At 39.7% G+C, this 18,876-nt stretch overlaps 1 protein-coding gene across 1 annotated transcript; it reads left to right on the forward strand.

Annotated features, from left to right (window-relative positions):
- The first annotated feature begins 4,198 nt into the window (after positions 1 to 4,198).
- TTC5 (tetratricopeptide repeat domain 5) lies at positions 4,199 to 18,442 on the forward strand. Its single transcript, XM_075212521.1, has 10 exons — positions 4,199 to 4,320; positions 6,457 to 6,589; positions 6,692 to 6,903; positions 7,286 to 7,436; positions 9,392 to 9,483; positions 11,193 to 11,249; positions 13,336 to 13,482; positions 16,197 to 16,384; positions 16,986 to 17,130; positions 17,502 to 18,442. Exons 1-10 carry the CDS (start codon positions 4,270 to 4,272, stop codon positions 17,619 to 17,621), a joined length of 1,296 nt encoding a protein of 431 aa, XP_075068622.1. The 5' UTR covers positions 4,199 to 4,269; the 3' UTR covers positions 17,622 to 18,442.
- Positions 18,443 to 18,876: the final 434 nt, after the last annotated feature.

Consider the following 18,876-nt stretch of genomic DNA (forward strand, 5'->3'; position numbering starts at 1 on the left):
ACCTGGGTGTGTCCCTTCTTAAACCTGTCTCTCCCAGAGCTCTCCATATTACCACTTTCCTACATTAGCCATCTACCCAGTATTTATTCCTGAATTTTCCTGTATATTCAGTATTACACCATCAGATTGTTATTCCAGCAATAAACTTTGTGTGTTTTCACCTCATTCCTGGCTCCTGAGCTGCACTTTGTATTTGAACCGTGACAATTTGACTCTATTCCGATACCAAGGAGTTTGTGGCTTCCTGTGATGTTTGCACCCAGCATAAAATCTCCCGGCCTTCCCACCAGTCCTTGGTCCCATATCAGGATGGACTTAATCACTGAACTTCCCCATAGCAAGAATTTTGATACTGTTTGGGTGGTAGTTGACAGCTTTTCTAAAATGGCCCATTTCATCCTTCTTATTGGTCTCCCTTCTGCTCTGGTCTTGGCTCGAATATTCATTAAAGAAATCTTCTGACTTCGTGGCTGCCTTGCTGAAATAGTTTCCCCTTGCAGAGTCCAATTCAACTCTAGATTCTAGTGAGCTCTATGTAAATTCTTTAACATCCAACTCAGTTTCTCCTCAGCCTATCTTCCACAGTCTAATGGACAGACGGAAAAGGTAATTCAAGATCTTGAAATATTCATCAAGATGTACTCTTCTGCTACTCAGGAAAACTGGTCCGATCTCCTGCCCTGGGCTGAATTTGTCCACAACAATATCTATCATGAGTCTACCTCCACTACTCCATTCTCTGTTGTTTATGGTCTCCATCCCTCCGATCCCAAATTTTTCGGTTGATGCTCTACATCGCAAATTTAGTTCCACCTGGACTCAAGTTCTAAAAGGCCCTAAGAAATCCTCAGACCGCTACAAGCTCTTTGCAGACAAAAAGCGCAGAGCCTCTCATGGCTGTCCACCAAATTGTTAGAGCTGACGGCAAATATCATAAACTCATAGAACAGGTAACAGATGTCTTCACCTATAGCAGCCCTTTCCCGTAGAGCTGAACACGCTCACAGGTACTTGGATGCTCCCAGGACTTAAACTCAGAGTAGTACAAGTTTCTAATCTTACTGTAACGCAGGTGAGGGCCAGGTGGTAGAAACAGCGAAATCCAAAACGGGCTAATGTCAAAGGGTACAGCAGGCAGCAGTAGTGAGGTCCAGGAGAGGTCAAGGCTGGTGGCAAACAGCGTATCCAGGTAACAGGCAGAGATCAGGGTCACAGGCAATCCAACAGTCCAGTAAGCGAACCAAGGGTCAAACACGAAAGAATCAATCCAAATAACAAAAGCAGAGGAGCAGAGAAGTAGGTCAGCAGCCAGAGACTGAAGCTATAACCAGCAGGGAGGCTAAGCCCTCCCTGCCTTAAATACTTACAAAGACCAATAGAAACTGAGGAACAAAGAAGGGCAATCAGGACCAGCAGGAGGCTAATTATTCCCACGTTGCGCACGTGCCCGGCTGTCAAGCCGGCCGGGTCACGGCAGTGCTGTTCAGAGCTTCCCGACTCTTGCCATGGCGACGGCCGGGACAGAAACTGGAAGTGACGCCTCGGTCATCATGACGACAGCCGGGATGCGTCTGAGGGGCCAGAGCAAGCCGCGGCGGTGCGTAACACAAATACATTTGTCCTAGACTTCCTCGCATTAAGTTTGCCCCTCGATTTATCGGTCCCTTTAGGATTCCACAGGTCATCAATCCTGTGTCATTCAAATTGAAACTCCTGGCTTCTCTCCACATATCTAATACGTCATGTTTCCCTGTTCAAACCGTTGGTCATCAACTGCTTTTCTTCCTCATTTACTCTTGCTTCTCCTGTCAATGTTCAACACGGAGAGGAATTCAGGATCAGCTGTATCCTCAACGCCAAAATTTCTTGTGTAAAAATAAAGTACCTCGTGTTTCTGGTCCAGTTCTTTTAACACCAATGTCCCTTCCTTAGTGAAAAAATTTCATGACAGATTTCCCAGCAAACCTAATCTTAGGTGTTTAGTGCCCACCTTTAAAGGGGGGGGGGGGGTACAGTCATGCGTCGGACATGCAGACTGTACAGTCAGGGTCCTCCGCTCTTACCTGTGGGCTCCCTCTGTGTTCTCTTCAGCGATGAGCACCGCTGCTCGCCTCTGGGGGCCGCTATGCTTGTTTTGTGTCTGCGTGTGCGCAGACCCGACCTTTATTAATTTTGACTCTCTGCCATTGGCTGATCCTTAATGGCTATTAAACTATTTAAAGAACCTGTGTCATCCCAATGGTGCCAGATCTTTGACTCTTTGACCATTCAGACGTGACTCTGTGTGGCTCCTGTTACCTCAGTTCCTGAAGATTATTACACACCTGTGTACACAGCCTTACAGCTTCCCAGCTTACCTGGATCTCCTTGTACCTCAGTGCCTGCAGACTATTACACCACCTGTGATCCAGCCTTACAGCTTCCCAGCGTACCTGGACCTCCATGAACCTCAGTGCCTGCATACTTTCACACCACTTGCGATCCAGCCATTCAAGCTTACCAGCTTACCTGGATGTCTGTGTACCTCCGTGCCTGCGGACTCCTACACCACCTGTGATCCAGCTTTAAAGTTTCTCAGCGTATCTGGATATCCGTGTGTTTCAGTGCCTGTAGACTATCACACCACTTGTCACCAAGCTCCTTGTGCTCTCCATCTGGTCTCACTTGGAACCCATTTGGAGAACCGCGACCTGTGGGGTGGAAGCTGCAAAGTCCATACCTCCTTGCAGGGGTCCCTAGTGAACACCTTCTGTTCCTGTTAGACTCCGCGCCTCCCTGTAGGGTAGCACTAAGCCAATCAGGCCTCAAGGATCCATCAGATCCCTTGAAACCATGACAACCATCTACTGCCAATATAACATGCGGAAAGTCAACTATATTGGCAAATAGCTGCTTTATGGGAACAAGGTACTCCTCGAAAGGAAAGCCATCAGAAGACCCAGAAGCACAGAAAGGGTTACACCACCATTTTGGTCAGTGTTGATATTGATGTCGGGATGTTGTGCAGAGGCTCTAGGTTTCTCTGTACAATGAGCAGAGTGTTCATGATGACATGTGGTGAAAGTCGATAATGGAAGCTAATAAAGGGGCTGACGTGGCCTAAGGAAACGCACCCTGGGCCGCCGATGTTGCTCCAGTGACTGGCTTTAGAGTGGACAACTACTGTTGTTCTTCAGAATCACCAGCAGTGGTACATGTTGCTATATGTGAGAAAAATGGGTAAAAAAAGAAATAAAAAAGTTACTTTATGCAGTGAAGTTTTTTCAGGGCATTTAAAATTTCACATGTGTAGCAAAAAATTTTTTTTTATTATTATTGCAGTACCGTGTTATTCAGAACCAAAAAAAAAATAAATTGATTATATTTGCTAGCTTTCAAAGCACAGAAGCCCCTTCATCAGGCTAGTTTTTGTAAACTTGCCTGATGAAGGGGCCTCTGCTCTGAAAGCTAGCAAATATAATCAATTTTTTTGGGGTGGTTAGCCAATAAGGTATCACTCCTATAATACTTTTATCTTTTTTGACACAAAAGTATTTAACATCACATACATTATAATCAACAAATACGCAAATGGACGTACGTCCGAAAATTAATCAGACTCATCGGGGGGTATTCAATTGTTCGGCTTGACGGCCGAAAAACTCGCACTCTAAAACTATTACCGTTAATACGGTAATTACTCGCTGAATTTCGGCGAGTAAATTACCGTATGAACGGTTTTTAAACGCAATTTTACCGTATTAACAGTAATAGTTTTAGAGCGCGAGTTTTTCGGCCGTCAAGCCGAACAATTGAATACCCCCCATAGTGTCTAAAACGGATATTAAAATGCAATCAACTGGGCAAAATTTTTAATTTCACGTTTGTATGATAAAAACCCGTTAAATATTTACGATATACCTTTTGCAACAGAGTGCATGCTATCCATATAATTTTGCACCACTTTAATTATATAATTTTCAGTCATACCAGCGTATTGACAGATTCTTGTAGTGTCACAACAACTTCTGAGAGACAACAGTTGTATTGTCCAACAAGTGAAAAAATATCAGGAGCACCCTCTGGAAAGGGTTTGCGACAAAGAAAACATCATCATCATCATCATCATCATCTGCGACCGTGTCCTCTCTGATCAGAAATCTTCAATGTGGGCACTGCGATAACTCCGCCTATCCGCAAGGAGGCGCTGTAACCGAGCTCCCGCCTCTTTATCCAGCACTCAATGCTTTAACAGCCTCACCAGAAGGGAGGGATAGAACTGCTGAAATTATGGCCGAAGGGGGAGCAGAAACAGAGACAGAAGTCAGGAATAAATTGCAGGTATAGGACATTGCACAGTGTGAACGAGTGATAAGATCTCGTTTGCACGTAGTCCGGATATCTGAGACTTGTCCTATAGATAAAGTAGTAAAGGGCTTCCTCGTTTCAGTCTGAACTCACCTGTTTGTTTATATCAGTGCCCATCTCAAAGAGTTGTATTTGTGGGGTGTAATTGTTTTGTATGAGTTGTACGTTGTGTTTATGGTGCATATTCACAAGTACTGTATAGATGGAAGTAATGCAGTCATTTACTTAGTGTGGCGGGCTGTATAGTGCACACAAAGAGCTTTAAAACGTGCATTTGGTGTGCCAGCCTTTCAGCTGCATATCCCAGTGGGTAACACAAGCTGGCACGGTGCAGCGCAGGGTTTGTTGCATGTCCCTGGAAAAGTTTGTTACCCAGTGTCTGTCACTTCTGCCTCGTGTCTGTTGCCATAGCAACACGTCCCCTGACTGTGGGCTTCTGTCATGTAATGTTTTGGCAGCCAGTGTACAGTATGCATGGGTGTGCACACAATATTTTGATAATTGTAGCTATTGTTGTGAAATGACCTAGAAATTTTGTATAAACTAGTTGCAGGTTACCAAAGTGTACAATAAGTACTGCTTCATTACAAGGGAAACATCACAATAATATGTCTTGAACATGTTTTTTGACAAGTTATTTTATCTTGTTTCATTCCTCTGTTCCGTTTTATTTTGGTTTTTTTTTTGTTCTTCCTGCCTCTGTCTTTAAATTACATTCCAATATAGGGAATTAATTTATATAATAAACTTGTATGCTCTCTTATTGAATATATTAGATATATAAACCAGGGCCATCTTTTCCATTGGGCACGATGGACAGGTGCCCAGGGGCCCCACGGACAAAGAGGCCCCATAGGCAGGGCTCTTAATTAGAATACATCTGAAAAAAAAAACCCTTCAAGGATCACTGAGCAAGTACATCTCTATATATATATATATATATATATATATATATATATATATATATATATATATATATATATATATATGCGCCCTGGTGCACTGCTTTGCCAGGAGGCCCATAATGTTGTTAAGATGGACCTGATATAAACTGCTGCAAAGGAAAGGGGTGGCATTGCACACAGCAGTCATTTCAACGTCTTGTGGGCAACACCACCTCTGCTTCATTTTATCATGTTCTGTAATGTATATGTAAGTGCTGCCATGTTTTGTTTTGGTTTATACACTTTTTTGCACCCATCGCTCAACAAAGAATATACTTTTGTTTGATTTACATTGTAAAATTTGTTAATTCTTTGGGCAGTTTCTAAAAAATTCTTGAAGTTGTGCTTAGCATGCTTCATGATGGTTGTTAAATGTATGTCCTACAACACCCGTCACTAATTCATATTAGTGATGGGTGTTGTGACTGTTGTAATATCTTATCCCAACAAGGAAGTGAATGTAATATGCCAGGATATTACAAATATACTTGTCTGTGTCAGATTTTATATTTGTGTGTGTGTCACTTTATGTAAAGCAGTGGTGCACAAACTTGTTTTCTTCCGAGGGCCACATTGGGAGATGGCACTCTGCAATATAACTTAACTTGTGTGTCTTGCAACACGTCTGTACACCCCTCCTGCCACCATCACCTCTGTATCTAGCCATGTGTTCCATCATCACTCTCCGCCTTGTAGCAACTCTTTTTTTTTTTTCCAACCCCCCCACAGTACTTGAGTATAATTCCCCCCTCCCGTAGCAACGTACTTTTGTCCTGTATCAACATATTTTCTCCATTCCTCCCAGTAGCATAGCATTTTCCACCTATTGCAATGCATTTTCTCCTTCTTTCCTGAAACAAATTGCCCTGCACTTTTCTTTCAAGACTCCCTAGTAGTATAGGGACAGTCTGTTTAGATTGGATTTCATTGATTCCAAACTTACTGCACTTAAGAAAGCCAGTCCTGCCCGCTAGTTACAGTGAGTCTTGGTACAATACAAGACAGATACTGGGTGACCTGCAGGAGTATTTCTGTCTGTTTCTGTCCGGGCATCCTTGGTCTCCCTGTATCTCATGCCACAAAAAATTAGCCTTGAGGATTGTTTGCTTTGCACCGTTTTCTGATAGGACTTCTTTAACTTTAAAAAATACTTTTTCCTCTTCAGGAACTTGTAGACAAACTTTATCACTTCCGGGACCACTATTTTGAGAACCACAGTGTGGAGGATGCAATCCGTAAACAGTATGATGTGAAACAAGAAATGGAGCAAACTATTTTACTGATAGAGGAGGTTGACGGTAATGCAGACCAACATTTACACTTGCTGTAGTACATACCTTTGTTATTAACAGGAGAATGGTACTAATTCTTTGTCCTTTGTTTCTGCTCTGATGTTGTAGATGTCTGGAAGAACAAGGCCTTTTTCTTAATGCTTAAAGGAAAGGCTCTGAATGTGACACCAAACTATTGCTCAGAGGCTGAGGAGGTCCTCTCTAAGGCAGTTAAACTAGAACCGGGGCTGGTAGAAGCTTGGAATCAGCTTGGAGAGGTGTATTGGAAAAAAATGGACGTAGCATCTGCTAAGACTTGCTTTTTGGGTGCTCTGAATCATGTAAGGATTGATCTGTAACCTGTATAGGTTTTGCAAGCGCACATCTATATAATAAGGTTTTTGGGTGCATCTTCAACATTCAGACATAAAAAGAATTACCTAGTTTGTCATAGTACAATTAGAATACAGTTTCCCTGACATTACAGGTTATTTACCTTCTGCAAATGTACTGTAATCCAAGAATACCAATCAGACCATGTTAATGTTGGCTCACTTGCACTTGATCACTCACATCTAATTACTTGTTGGTTGTAGTTAGACCATGGTGTGTTCAGTTAGGCGGTCAAATTGTAGTGATTCCACGTTTCCCCACCCACTAAATGTAAGTATTGAGTATTGTTATAAAGATATTTTTTTTTATTTTTTTTATTTAAACTTGTAGTGTAAAAACAAGGTCTCCCTACGTAACCTTTCAATGGTGATGAGACAGCAGCGCTCACAAGATGCTGATGAGAATTCTCGGAATATCATGGATAGCGTGAAACAAGCTAAGCAAGCCGTTCAAATGGACACAAGAGATGGGACCTCCTGGTGTAAGTGGGATTCATATGCCTAGACCCAGCTGGTGTATTGTTTCAATACACAAAATGTTTAATTTTGGGTGAAATTAAAAACTCTCCTGTGGCCCCGCCTAATCTTCCCTGACTTCTCTCCCCACACACAAACTGAGCCCTCAGCCGCCTTGGGTGCGTCCGGCCTGGACATTCTCGACCTAGCACCCAAGAAACTAAATATGCTCAATTTTTGTCTTTGTTTGTTTTTATTTTTCTTGCTGATGTATACATATTTTATACCGACAAACGTTTCCCATTGTCCTGTAGTTGTTGTTTTTATCCACTTTGTACTTATCCACCCCCCATCCCCTCGCACCTATGTATACAGAAATGTTGAACCGGAACAACCTGGCTGTTTATATATTGCTATACAATATTTTTGTTCTCATTTGCCCTTTTTCTAAATAAAGAGTTTAAAAAAAAACCAAATAAAACTTGTCTGTGCTCTGGCCCAGTCCAATGGGTCCTCCTGGACTTTCTTTCCTGCTTGTGTTGGCTTTAATTTCAAGCTATTAGCAGGGTTATTGGCGTTCATTGAAAAGTAGCATCAACACCGCTACCTGTTTGAATCCCATGCTGACTTTTAGAGGCATTGCTAACCCTCAGAACTAGGGTATAGCTGGGGAGCAATTAAATACGTTTTTGTATTTTATTGTATCCCAGTTGCCCCCAAAACTAAATATTTAATCTTGAGTGAAATTGGTGCTCTTTCTGTGTTCTCCAATTTATGAACCATGAAGGTTCATTGCTTATTGTTAAACTGACATCCACTAAAGCTGTTAAAAAGTAAAGTATTACCTCTCCATTCCAATAAAGAGAGCTTAGTATCCTCCCATGTCTTTAGGACACAGACATTTTGGTATGTGATACGAGTCAATAAGCGTTCAGACTTCAGCTATGAATCAAATAACCCACACCGTACATAGCTACAAAGCAAGTTTGCCAAGCTGTTCGTCACTCTCTGCTGGTAGTTAAGCATCCCTCTCCTAACATGGTAGCCAGCTTAATTGTACATAGAATTTTGTATATATTTCAAATAGTGGCTCTACGTTCTCTTTTAATTTAGTTTGCTATTTATGCATCTTTCCATTACTGGAATGATCATGACACAGTGTTCTCTGCAGAGAATTTTGCCAACCAGGTGGCATTAAGAAGTAGCCGGGTGGGAGCAATTGTAATACTTTGTTATTTCCTGCACCTGCCAGCACTTGTATGTGGTATAACACGCACTGCTGGCTGTAGTGCTCACTTAGTGCCTGTTCTAATAGGAGAAACAAAGGTTTATTCTATCATAATAGGACTCTGTTGGGCTCCGAGAGCCGGGTGGAAAGTAAAAACAGCTGGGTGGAGCACCTGGGAAATAGGGGCTGGGGAGAACACTGATGACATGTGGTGTCAAGTTTGTTTGGAGTAGCAATTCGTGTACTTAAATTTGATATATAACAGGTAAGAGACCATTAACATTATACATAAAAGTAGATACATATATGTAAAAATATTTTACTCAAGTATATAAAAAGTTCATAGAAAACTATTTTAAAGTGTTATATAAATGAAGGTTACTATTATTTTCTAATGACAGAGAGTGGTAGTGGTGAGAGAAGGCAGTTTGGACTTCGCACTTATACTTGTGTCCCTGTAGAAGTACAGGGGACAAGTGTTTCACGTCTAAGGCATTAAAGGTATTAAAGTTCCAAGGATGATGCCTAGTGGGTCTCTTAAGTGGTATCAGATCCCTGAACTATTTGTAATTTTGGCCATACAATTATTTTGATTCATATTGTATGATTTAAGCATAAACCTGTTCCGACCTTGCCACCTCTACATTTTCACCTATCCAGTTCTGATTTTTTTTTTTTTTTTTTTTTAATCTTTTCTTTCAGTATCTTGGTTGCATTGTGTATTGTTTAATGTCTTGTGTTTTATGTTCACAGATATCCTTGGCAATGCATATCTCTCTCTGTTCTTCTGCACCGGACAGAATCCTAAAATTTCTCAGCAGGCTCTGAATGCGTACGTGCAGGCGGTGAGTTTCTCCAAAGATGTTTCTTTTCGATATCTTCTAATTCTCTGGAATTGCTAGTACATTACCTTCATTTTTATTTACTTACATTGACTTAAATAATGCAAAAGAATTCAGCTACACTGAACCACATGATCTGGACCCACTCTCAATAGGTTTATTATTAGAAAGTGTTGGCTATTTTAGTCCAACATTTAATAAAATAATGGGAATGTTTACTAAAGGAAGCCATTCACATATATCTTTTAAGGAAGGTAATAGAAAATACTAACCAGAAGCCAGGCTTTTATACCGTAGCATCTATAACCCATTACTATAAGTTTGGTTGACCATTGGATTGCTATAGTTTGCCTAAACATTTGTTACTGGTCAGGATGGTTAAAATTGTCATTGACCGCTCCCAGTTCGTCTTATATTACTCTGCATTATTTTCAGTGTTTTATCGATTTTTGCTGTTTCTAGTATATATGAAGCCACATAGTACAATGATCTATCATCACATCCCAAAGTATCACTTCTATGGGGGGTATTCAATTGACGGCGGGATCACCGAAAATCCAGCGCTCTAAAAATATTAGTTAATATGGTAATATCTCAGATAATAATAATGGTAATAGCTCAGGGAGCTGCGAGCTGAAATCCAGCGAGTAAATTACCGTGTTAACGGTTTTCCCGTGCAGGATTACCGTAATAACGGTAATATTTTTTGAGTGCGGGATTTTCTGCGATCCCGCCGTCAATTGAATATGCCCCTATGTATACAATACTCAATTATACCTGTCCTTTAAGCCAGATACCAGTATGCATCATTTATAATAAACACCTACACATAAGTGGTAGTTGGCTGAAACTGGATCAGTAGTGGAGTTGTTGGAAGACAGAAACTGATAAGTGACAGTAAGTGCAGTCAATGGATTTAGAATTTAAAGATATAAATCTACAGAACTATAGAATTCATAAAATAGTGCAATGGGAATATTGTCTGCACGTCAAATAGTGAAGCAGAAGTCTTAGTGTGGTACTGGATGGTGAGTTATCGCTCAAACATCAGGCACTAACATTCTATCAATTTTCCTCCAGCTCAGGAGTAGCTTTGACAAGCTAATCAAATCTTACGCCATGTTGACGCTCCATATAGTATCCAATCAGCTGTGTGCCTTATTCACTCTGCTTATTTCATTCCTATTGAGAATATGCAAAAGTAAATTCACACATCGGTTACTATAGTTCCATACATGAGAAAATAGTGAACAGATTGCAGATGTGTCAGAACTTTGGCTAATTACCTAACCCCAATATTAATATATTACTTTGGTGCTTTCCTCCCTAAACCAGCTGCCTGTAATATGTATAAGTAGTAAGGATGACCTACACTTACTGACTCTGTTACATACCACCACACACACACACTTCACTCTGCAAGAGTATAAAGGGTATTCAAAGCTAACATAATATTCTTTTTTTGCCTCAATCCACACTACCTCTCTACCCAACACAGTCTCGGAGCCACTCTAATCTTTTGTAGCGATATTCAGAAACTAATCAGCCCCCCACAGCATTTGGTCCTCACATCACACTGTATTTTATTTAACTACTGGTTAAACTGAAAAACACTTAGTTTAAAAAAGTTATATGTTTATTTCTCCATTTTGTCTTAATCTTTTCATTACATAAATTCACCACTTATGCTCAAATACCTCATCTTCTTGTAGGAGAGAGTTGACAAGACGGCCTCCAGTAATCCAGATCTGCACCTCAACCGAGCAACTGTAAGAGGTTAAGTGATGAAGATGAGAATCTGGAGGGGTTAAGCATTGCCTGCATAATTCTTTTAGCTATGTTCTCTACAGTAATTGTTAGGATAGCTGGTTGTATAGCTAATTGATGGTGATATTCTAGTTAAATAATGTAGAACCTGTAAAACATCGGGTGCTAACATTCTATCAACTTTTTATTATATTTATATTAACTGTTAGTGAATCCTTGTAAGACAATTAATAAATCCCACAATCTGTTCCTGAAATACTGCATGATCAAGCTACATACTTTATGTTTGGTAACAAGTACCTTCAAGTGACAAACATAATTTATTTGAATGGAACTTTGTACTGCTAAACTAAGAAATGGCTAAGAGCTTAAGTAAGATTTAATTTATTTCCCCTTTAGAAGCAGGGGGACACAGAGATTGGGTTATATTTCACCACTAGGAGGCAGGGCACTGGAGAGAAGAACTAACTGCTCCTGCTTATTAATGCCCTGCTTTATTTAATTTTACTTTCTATTTTAGTTCTCTTAATTTTTTTTTTTTTTAGCGTGACCTTTACACCAGCACCCAATAGAGAGAGAACCTCAGATCTCCGCTGAGTGCTGGTTTGTTATCACTTGAAGTGCAGGTCATTTGGGCTCATCCCAGTCTGCATCATATCGCAGCAGGGGGAAATTCACTTGTTCTACAAGAAACTTAATGAGCCTGGTCCCTTGCATTGTATGTGGACTACATTTCCCACCTTCCAATTTTTGAGGGAGCGAGAGCCAGCGTACACCCACTGCCTCCTTTCCTTCAGTCCATCTCAAACTTTTCCAAAAGAGTGGAGAGTCTACAGTCTGCAATAGCTCTCCCTTGCAGCCATCCAGGCTGTTGGAGATGACTCTGAGTTGAGTGGGCCATCCTATGAGAAAGAAGAGGCAAAACCAGAGGAGGAGGATAGAAATGTGGCCTGGGAGGAAAATGTGGCAGGTTACGCGATGTGATGATTCCATTTCAACTACGGATGCTGTCAACTTTCTAATTTCAGTGGTCCTTTTTGTCCTTAACATTTAGGACTTCATGTTTGTGTCCCAAATCTGTTTTTAAAAAGCAAACACGACAGATATTAATATTACCCGCTGACCAGCTCTTCGGGATGCTCTGTCTTGTACTTTTTAATGGCCAAATGTTGGGATCTGGTGCCTCTTTGCAGTTCATCTCTCAGGATCGACTGCTTGGAGAAAGGGGTTTTGGCTCCCGTGGGTTAAGGCTTTTTTAACTCAAATTAAAGGTGGATTTTCCTTCCACTGTCTTAGTAGTAGGAAGGTCCTGCAACAAACATTCCTCCACTGCCTTAGAAGTCTTCTTGGTGCGCTATACACTAATGTCCAAAACACTGAATGAGAAAAGGGGATGTTATTTTTTTGTACTCCACATTAAATCCTTTTTTCAAGACAGTTGGGTAACACATAGTAAACCACTTAGGAACACTTTGTTCCACTCTGCTTGTTTTAATGCTTCTTGCTGGGCAGGTAGTAAACAGGAGGAGGATTGAGAGGGGGTAGAGGTGGGGGGGGGGTCATAGCTGAACATAACCCAACGTCTGTTTGATTACAGCGCTGGAGAAAAAGGTTTATAGGTGAGGTAGGAAAAAAAACACTTTGTGTTTCATATTGGTGGTAATTTGCCCAATTTTAAATTTCTTTTCTTTTATGGGTTTTTTTTTTGTTGTTTTTTTTTTGTTATATTTTCCATATGGTGGAGTGTGACCTAGGTGCAGATTTTATTTGAAAGCTTTTGAATCTCAAAGGGCTAGGTGTATTAAAGGTTAAATGTGGAAATTGAGCTTTTTTTAAAGGTTGTTCACTATTGTAGTGTTCATTACACAATATTATGTAACGTATCTCCTAATCATCTAGGAATTATATGTCCTGTAACAGCTTTGGGTGGTAGTTGATGTACTTAGTTAGTTTTAATTTATGTATGTTGTGTAGTAGAGGGTACCGTCTCCCATAGTGAATGCATTTTCCATGTAGTTCTGTTTTACAGCTTAGTGGAATGAGGATTAGGTTGTTGCTTCATGTTTGACATGGTTCTCTTCTGCACAGCTCTGTAAGTATGAGGAGAACTATCAGGGGGCGCTGGATGGTTTCTTTCGAGCTGCTGCTCTGGAACCTTCTTGGTCTGAACCTGTAATGAGGGAAGAACAACTGCTCGATTACCTGGGCAGACTCTTTGGCCTGCTGAACAACAAGGTATTGCCCATCTGTATCCCACTACATGTTATCCCCTTAAATATGTGTCTTTAATTGTCTATGTATTGAAGAAGTTGCTTTATGGCTAAATGCACGAGTGTCCTTTATTGATATTTATTGAATTCACAGCTTTTGGAATTAAGCATGCAACACAAGCATATGTGTCCGTTTCTTATATGCGCGCCTTCCTAAAAGCTATGTGTAGCAATGAAACCACACAATACTAGCAAATTAAAAGGAAGTTTTACTTTTGGTTCAAATATAAAATCTGCATACAGAAATAGAAGTCAGCGGTATCAAAGGGTACCTCGCATATCTTTAACAACACTATCCTGCGGAGGAAGAGTATCTGTTTCACACAATCCGCGCGCATACACACGCACAAGATGTCCTAGTTCAGACAAAGGGCTTTTTTATCCTATACTCATGTTCGTTTTGTCACTGGCAAAATATGACCAATCATTGCAACTAGTGCTGTAAGAAATTCATTGCTTAGCCAGCGGTTCCCAAAGTGTGCACCACGGCTGTCACAGGTCCCAGCGTCGTCCTCCCTCTTCGCTTCTCGCTGAATGTCGGGCTGAATGTCATCACGCCCGACATATTCAGTGAAAAGCAGCAGGGGAAAGGAGGATGCTGGGTCCCGGGCACCGCTGCATTGGTAATTGGATAGAAGAGAAGACACAAGAAATAGAAGAAAGAAGGCCAAGTATGGTAAGTAAAGAAAAGGAGGGGAAGGTGAAATGAAACAGCAATGGAGGGGGCAAAAGAATGAAGCAGGGGCAGACGGTGTGGTGATTTTTGTACATGTTTTATTTTGTTTGGTCTTATTTCTCTTAAAATTATCTGTAAATTATTCTTTGACAGAAATATAATTGAAAAAAAAAATATATCAAAATATTATTTTCCCTTAGTAAGTTGTTTGCAAAAATAAATACATAAATCTAAGTATTTCTGTCCTGACCTAAATACTCATTACGTTATTTTGACTCAAATACTTAAAAAATGGGACTGCTCGGTAATTATTTTGGAGGGGTGCCTTGAAAAAAATTATGGAGACTCTAAGGGTGCTGCAAACTGAAAAAGTTTGGGAACCACTTAGCCAATAATTATTATTACTTCTAATATGCTTGCTCTAAATAATCGTAAGCCAAGGATAGCACATCAGACACGGTATAGTCTTGGAGTTGTTTATCCAAGCATAGAATGGAATTTACAGGTGGAAACACATGAATCATCATTAACATTTACTTCTGTCACAGTAAAAAAATAAATAAAAAAAAAATCATGGCTTGAGGAAAAATTCATGCATAAAATTATGTAGCTTGTAGTTCTGTCATTGATGGCTTATTAACTCTTTCACTACAGAGAGGTAGTTTTGCACCATACTGACTGGAACAATTTTTACGTTTTAAGTCTGACTTCTTTTTTTTTTTCTTAGAAAATATATGGATTTCATTTAGTACCATATTGGGTATAATATCTTTATTTTTAGGGGTTTTAGATGGGGGGTAAAGAGCATTATCACATAAATCCTGAATGCATGCCATAGTTACGTTTATGTAATTTGTGCAGCCTTGGTAAAACTAGGAGACAACATTTTAGGGCAATTTTCCGAGTGTAGGGTTCCCAGAAATTTGCAAGATTTGAGCATCTTGTAGAGACAGAAGCTATGGCATGATTTGTTTTTTTTTCTAACTAACCCATCATCTAAATGCCACCTAATGAGGATACATTGGATAATTTGTGAACAGGATAATTTTTCAAAATAAAACCAATAGTTTTTCATTTTATACTGCAACATCTTGCCTGCTCCTCTCTCTCCTCCAGCTACAATGGCTGTGAAGATAGAGAAGGGGTCTGTGCTAGTAAACATTTGTTGCTGTAAACAAGCATTTTCTATGAATCATTATCGCAGTAACCATGTTATTGGGAACCATGCTAATTAGTTTCTGGTTGTTTCTCCATGACATGAGGCTGGTCACGGACCTCTCACCAGTTGCTGCACAGCAAGCGCCTGGGTTGCCTGCTGCCACCTATGTATGGCTGCAGGTGTTTAATCCACTGCACTATGTGCCCCTTTATAAGTTCTTGTCTGGTGATCAGACATTAGCACCTTACGCTACAGAAATCATTAAGATGTCCAGGGATGGGGGCGATTTCCCCCAATCTGTCTTCAGTAATTTCAGAGGTGCCCTCATTTGAAAGAGGAGAGTCCCCTTTTTTAAATTATGTAATAATAGTTGTTTGGTGATCACCAGACAATGATGCCCAGGATGAAGGAAGCGTTTTGTAATGAGATCTCCCCTATCCAGGCAAACTATAGGCATCTCTCATTTCATAGAGGATTGTCCCCTCTTTCAGTGCTGTGCCCCCTTAGTAGTTATTGTCAGGTGATCACCAGACAATAACAGCGTACATTACAGAAAAACGTTAAGAATTCTGCAGATGGGGGTTTTAATGGTTAGAGTTCACCCGTCCTAGCTTCAATAAACTCAGGGGTACCCTGATTTGATATGTTAGGTTGTCTTTTAAAAAAATGGGCTACCCTTATTATTCCCACACATTTTATGCATTTCATTCAAGATCATGCAACTTAGCAAAAAAAAAAAGCATTAGAATTTAATTGCAGATTGTATTATGATAAAACGTGTATAATCCTACATTTTATCAAGATACATGTTATTTTATCTTTTGGTTTTTTTATATTTACGCAGGGAAAAATACGTGGTAAACGACTGCAGAACATGTTGAGTAGTTTAAGTCCAGTGCTTCTAGGTCATTATGGAAGTTCTGGGGGACTACAATTAAAGTCACTCAGCTCTCTACAACCAGGAAGGAACCCTGGCTGTGTGGTGCTTGGGAGGGTTGTATTCAGCCTAATGCCTGAGGAACGAGTCCCATTGTGAGTAAACTCACCCTGATTTATACATCATATGCTTTCGCTGAAAAAATGGGCTGTGTGTGTAATAGTATTATTATTCATAATAATTATTAGGTATTTCTTTACTTTTACTGTAATCACTGAATTAATGTAATCACTGAATTCAGTGTAATCACTGAATTAATGTTATAGAAGGAATTGTCATATGACTAAGACAAATGGGCCCTGGGATATGCTGCTCATGGTGTTTGATCTAACTAATGTTTAAAATTGATGTACATTTTGGATTCTGTCACTACTTGCTGCAGTGTATATAATACTTTTTTAGCCCTGTGCTTTTGAGCCACAAATTGCTGAGTATATGAGCCATAAAGCACCACCAATCCTTATTGGGATCTGTCAGATGTGTATCGGAACAGACAAAGTTCTGTTGTAATATGACGACATCTGACCATGTGTGTAGTTAGTGTCCAACTAAGCAAAGTTGTGTATGTTGGTTTAGTGTAACCTTTTGTCTTACTGATCCAATTCTCTATTTATACCAACAATATTTCTCACATAAATGTGGTGTCTCTAACCAGTTCTTCGCTGCTCATGATAATATTGTGTTTTTGTATTCTAGCACATTTGGGCTTGTAGATGCAGAAGGCACCTGTTATGCTATAATGGTTTACAATATGGTAGAAAGCTGGGGAGTTCTCATTGCAGATTCCGTGACCATCCCTGAGCCCAACCTGAAGCAGCACAACATTCAGCACAAAGGCCAGGTGAGATTTGACTCCAGTGACCACACTTTACTTCAGCACAACTTCTAGCTAGCCCCTCATACCGGAAGTTGTGTGATGTATTGGCCAATCTAGCATCATTACTATTTTTCTAGTACGTTCACTGCTTTTCCTCTCGCTTCTGCCTGAAACAGGTGAGGACTACTGCATTGCAATATCAATTTACTGAATGACTTTTCTGTGTTGCTGTGGATATTGTGTGCCAGACATTAAAAGTATATTAAATCTAAAAAAAAAAAACCAGCATAAAGTTCCGTGAAGAACATGTCACAGGATGACTAAAATTGTTTATTCAAACTTTTTGTGACATTATTTTATTTTTTGTGCTAAAATGTATTTTTATTTTTTCACAGACGTTTGTTTTCCAAAGTATACGCGTTGACTCCCCTGTCCGGTTGTTGGTGAATGGCAAGCCACAAGGGCCAAGCACTCAGGCCAGCGCATCAGTGGCTTACAGACCCCAGAGCGAGTAATTACAGGATAGCGGGTCTGTCCTGGATGCTGTGAAAACAGGGACATAGAGGCAGAAGTTTCAAAGCTGCTATTTGTGCCTCACATTCTGTGCTGATGAGACGTACAAACTGCACTTATCTGGTACAATACAGTTAATGTTCTCTAATGCCTTGTTGCTAGCTTATCCACCCAGTAAGGGATAATTCAGTCTAGCTCTCTGTGACACATGTCCACATTCCTTATTGCTTCTTGTATGTCCCATGTGCTATTCCTCTCAGTTTCAGCTCTTTTTGTTTTATCAGCTGTAGTTGTATTTATAATGCAGATTTAAAATTATGATTATTTATTTTGCCAGTACTTTTGTTGCCCTCATATTTAGAGGAGGATTACAATTTTTTTTTTTTTTCTTTTGTAAAAAATAAAATTACAATTATTTGCTAGTTAAAAGCAAATGGTTTTTGGGTTTTTTTTGTTTTCTTTTTTTGGTCATTTTGTGTGTTTATACATGTAGGTCTTTATCATGTGTGGACAATAGCACTAAAACATAGGTATCTGTGAAGGTACATGGTAAACCATTTAGGAAAGGATTGCAATGATCATTCTGCAGTTGTGTGGCCTACTTTTCCAGAGGTAGACCACCTTCATCACTCTGTTTGTGACCATTTGTGCCCAGAAAGCTGATACGCTATTTGGAAGTAATGAAAGATAATGTTCAGCAACAGTAGAATAATTCCCATTCTGTATTTATTATATGACGATGATGGAAACCTAACTTGAGGATACAACATTATTTTTATTTTATATAACTTATTCATAATTTTGTTTTTCCAGGTATATATCTTTTGATTAGATATATGTAATTTTTTTTTTATTATTTGTTTATAAAAAAAATAAAATAAAAATAAAACAAAAAAAATAAACAAATGGCTGCCTCCACTGTGTGTAGCTGACAGGTCCATCCTTTAAACTCCTAAAAGGAACGCCTGTTCTTGAGCTGCAGTAGGGTCATTCTGGTGAGGCTTACCCAACATACGGCTTTAAATACATGCTTACTTACATTTGTTTTATGTTTACACCAGAAGCCATGAGGGTTGTATTTGTGAGAAGAGAAATAATAGCGGCACACCTGCAGTAGGATGTTGTTGACAAGTAGGCTTCATGTTTTATAATTGATATTGTTTTTCTCCTGATGGGAGCCAAATTACAGCTTTACAATCCTGAAATACTGATATTAAGTAGGTATAACAAAAGACACAAAAGTGTAATTAAAATAGA

This window comes from Mixophyes fleayi, chromosome 1 (assembly GCF_038048845.1).
Source record: "Mixophyes fleayi isolate aMixFle1 chromosome 1, aMixFle1.hap1, whole genome shotgun sequence".
NCBI classification, from domain to species: domain Eukaryota; kingdom Metazoa; phylum Chordata; class Amphibia; order Anura; family Limnodynastidae; genus Mixophyes; species Mixophyes fleayi.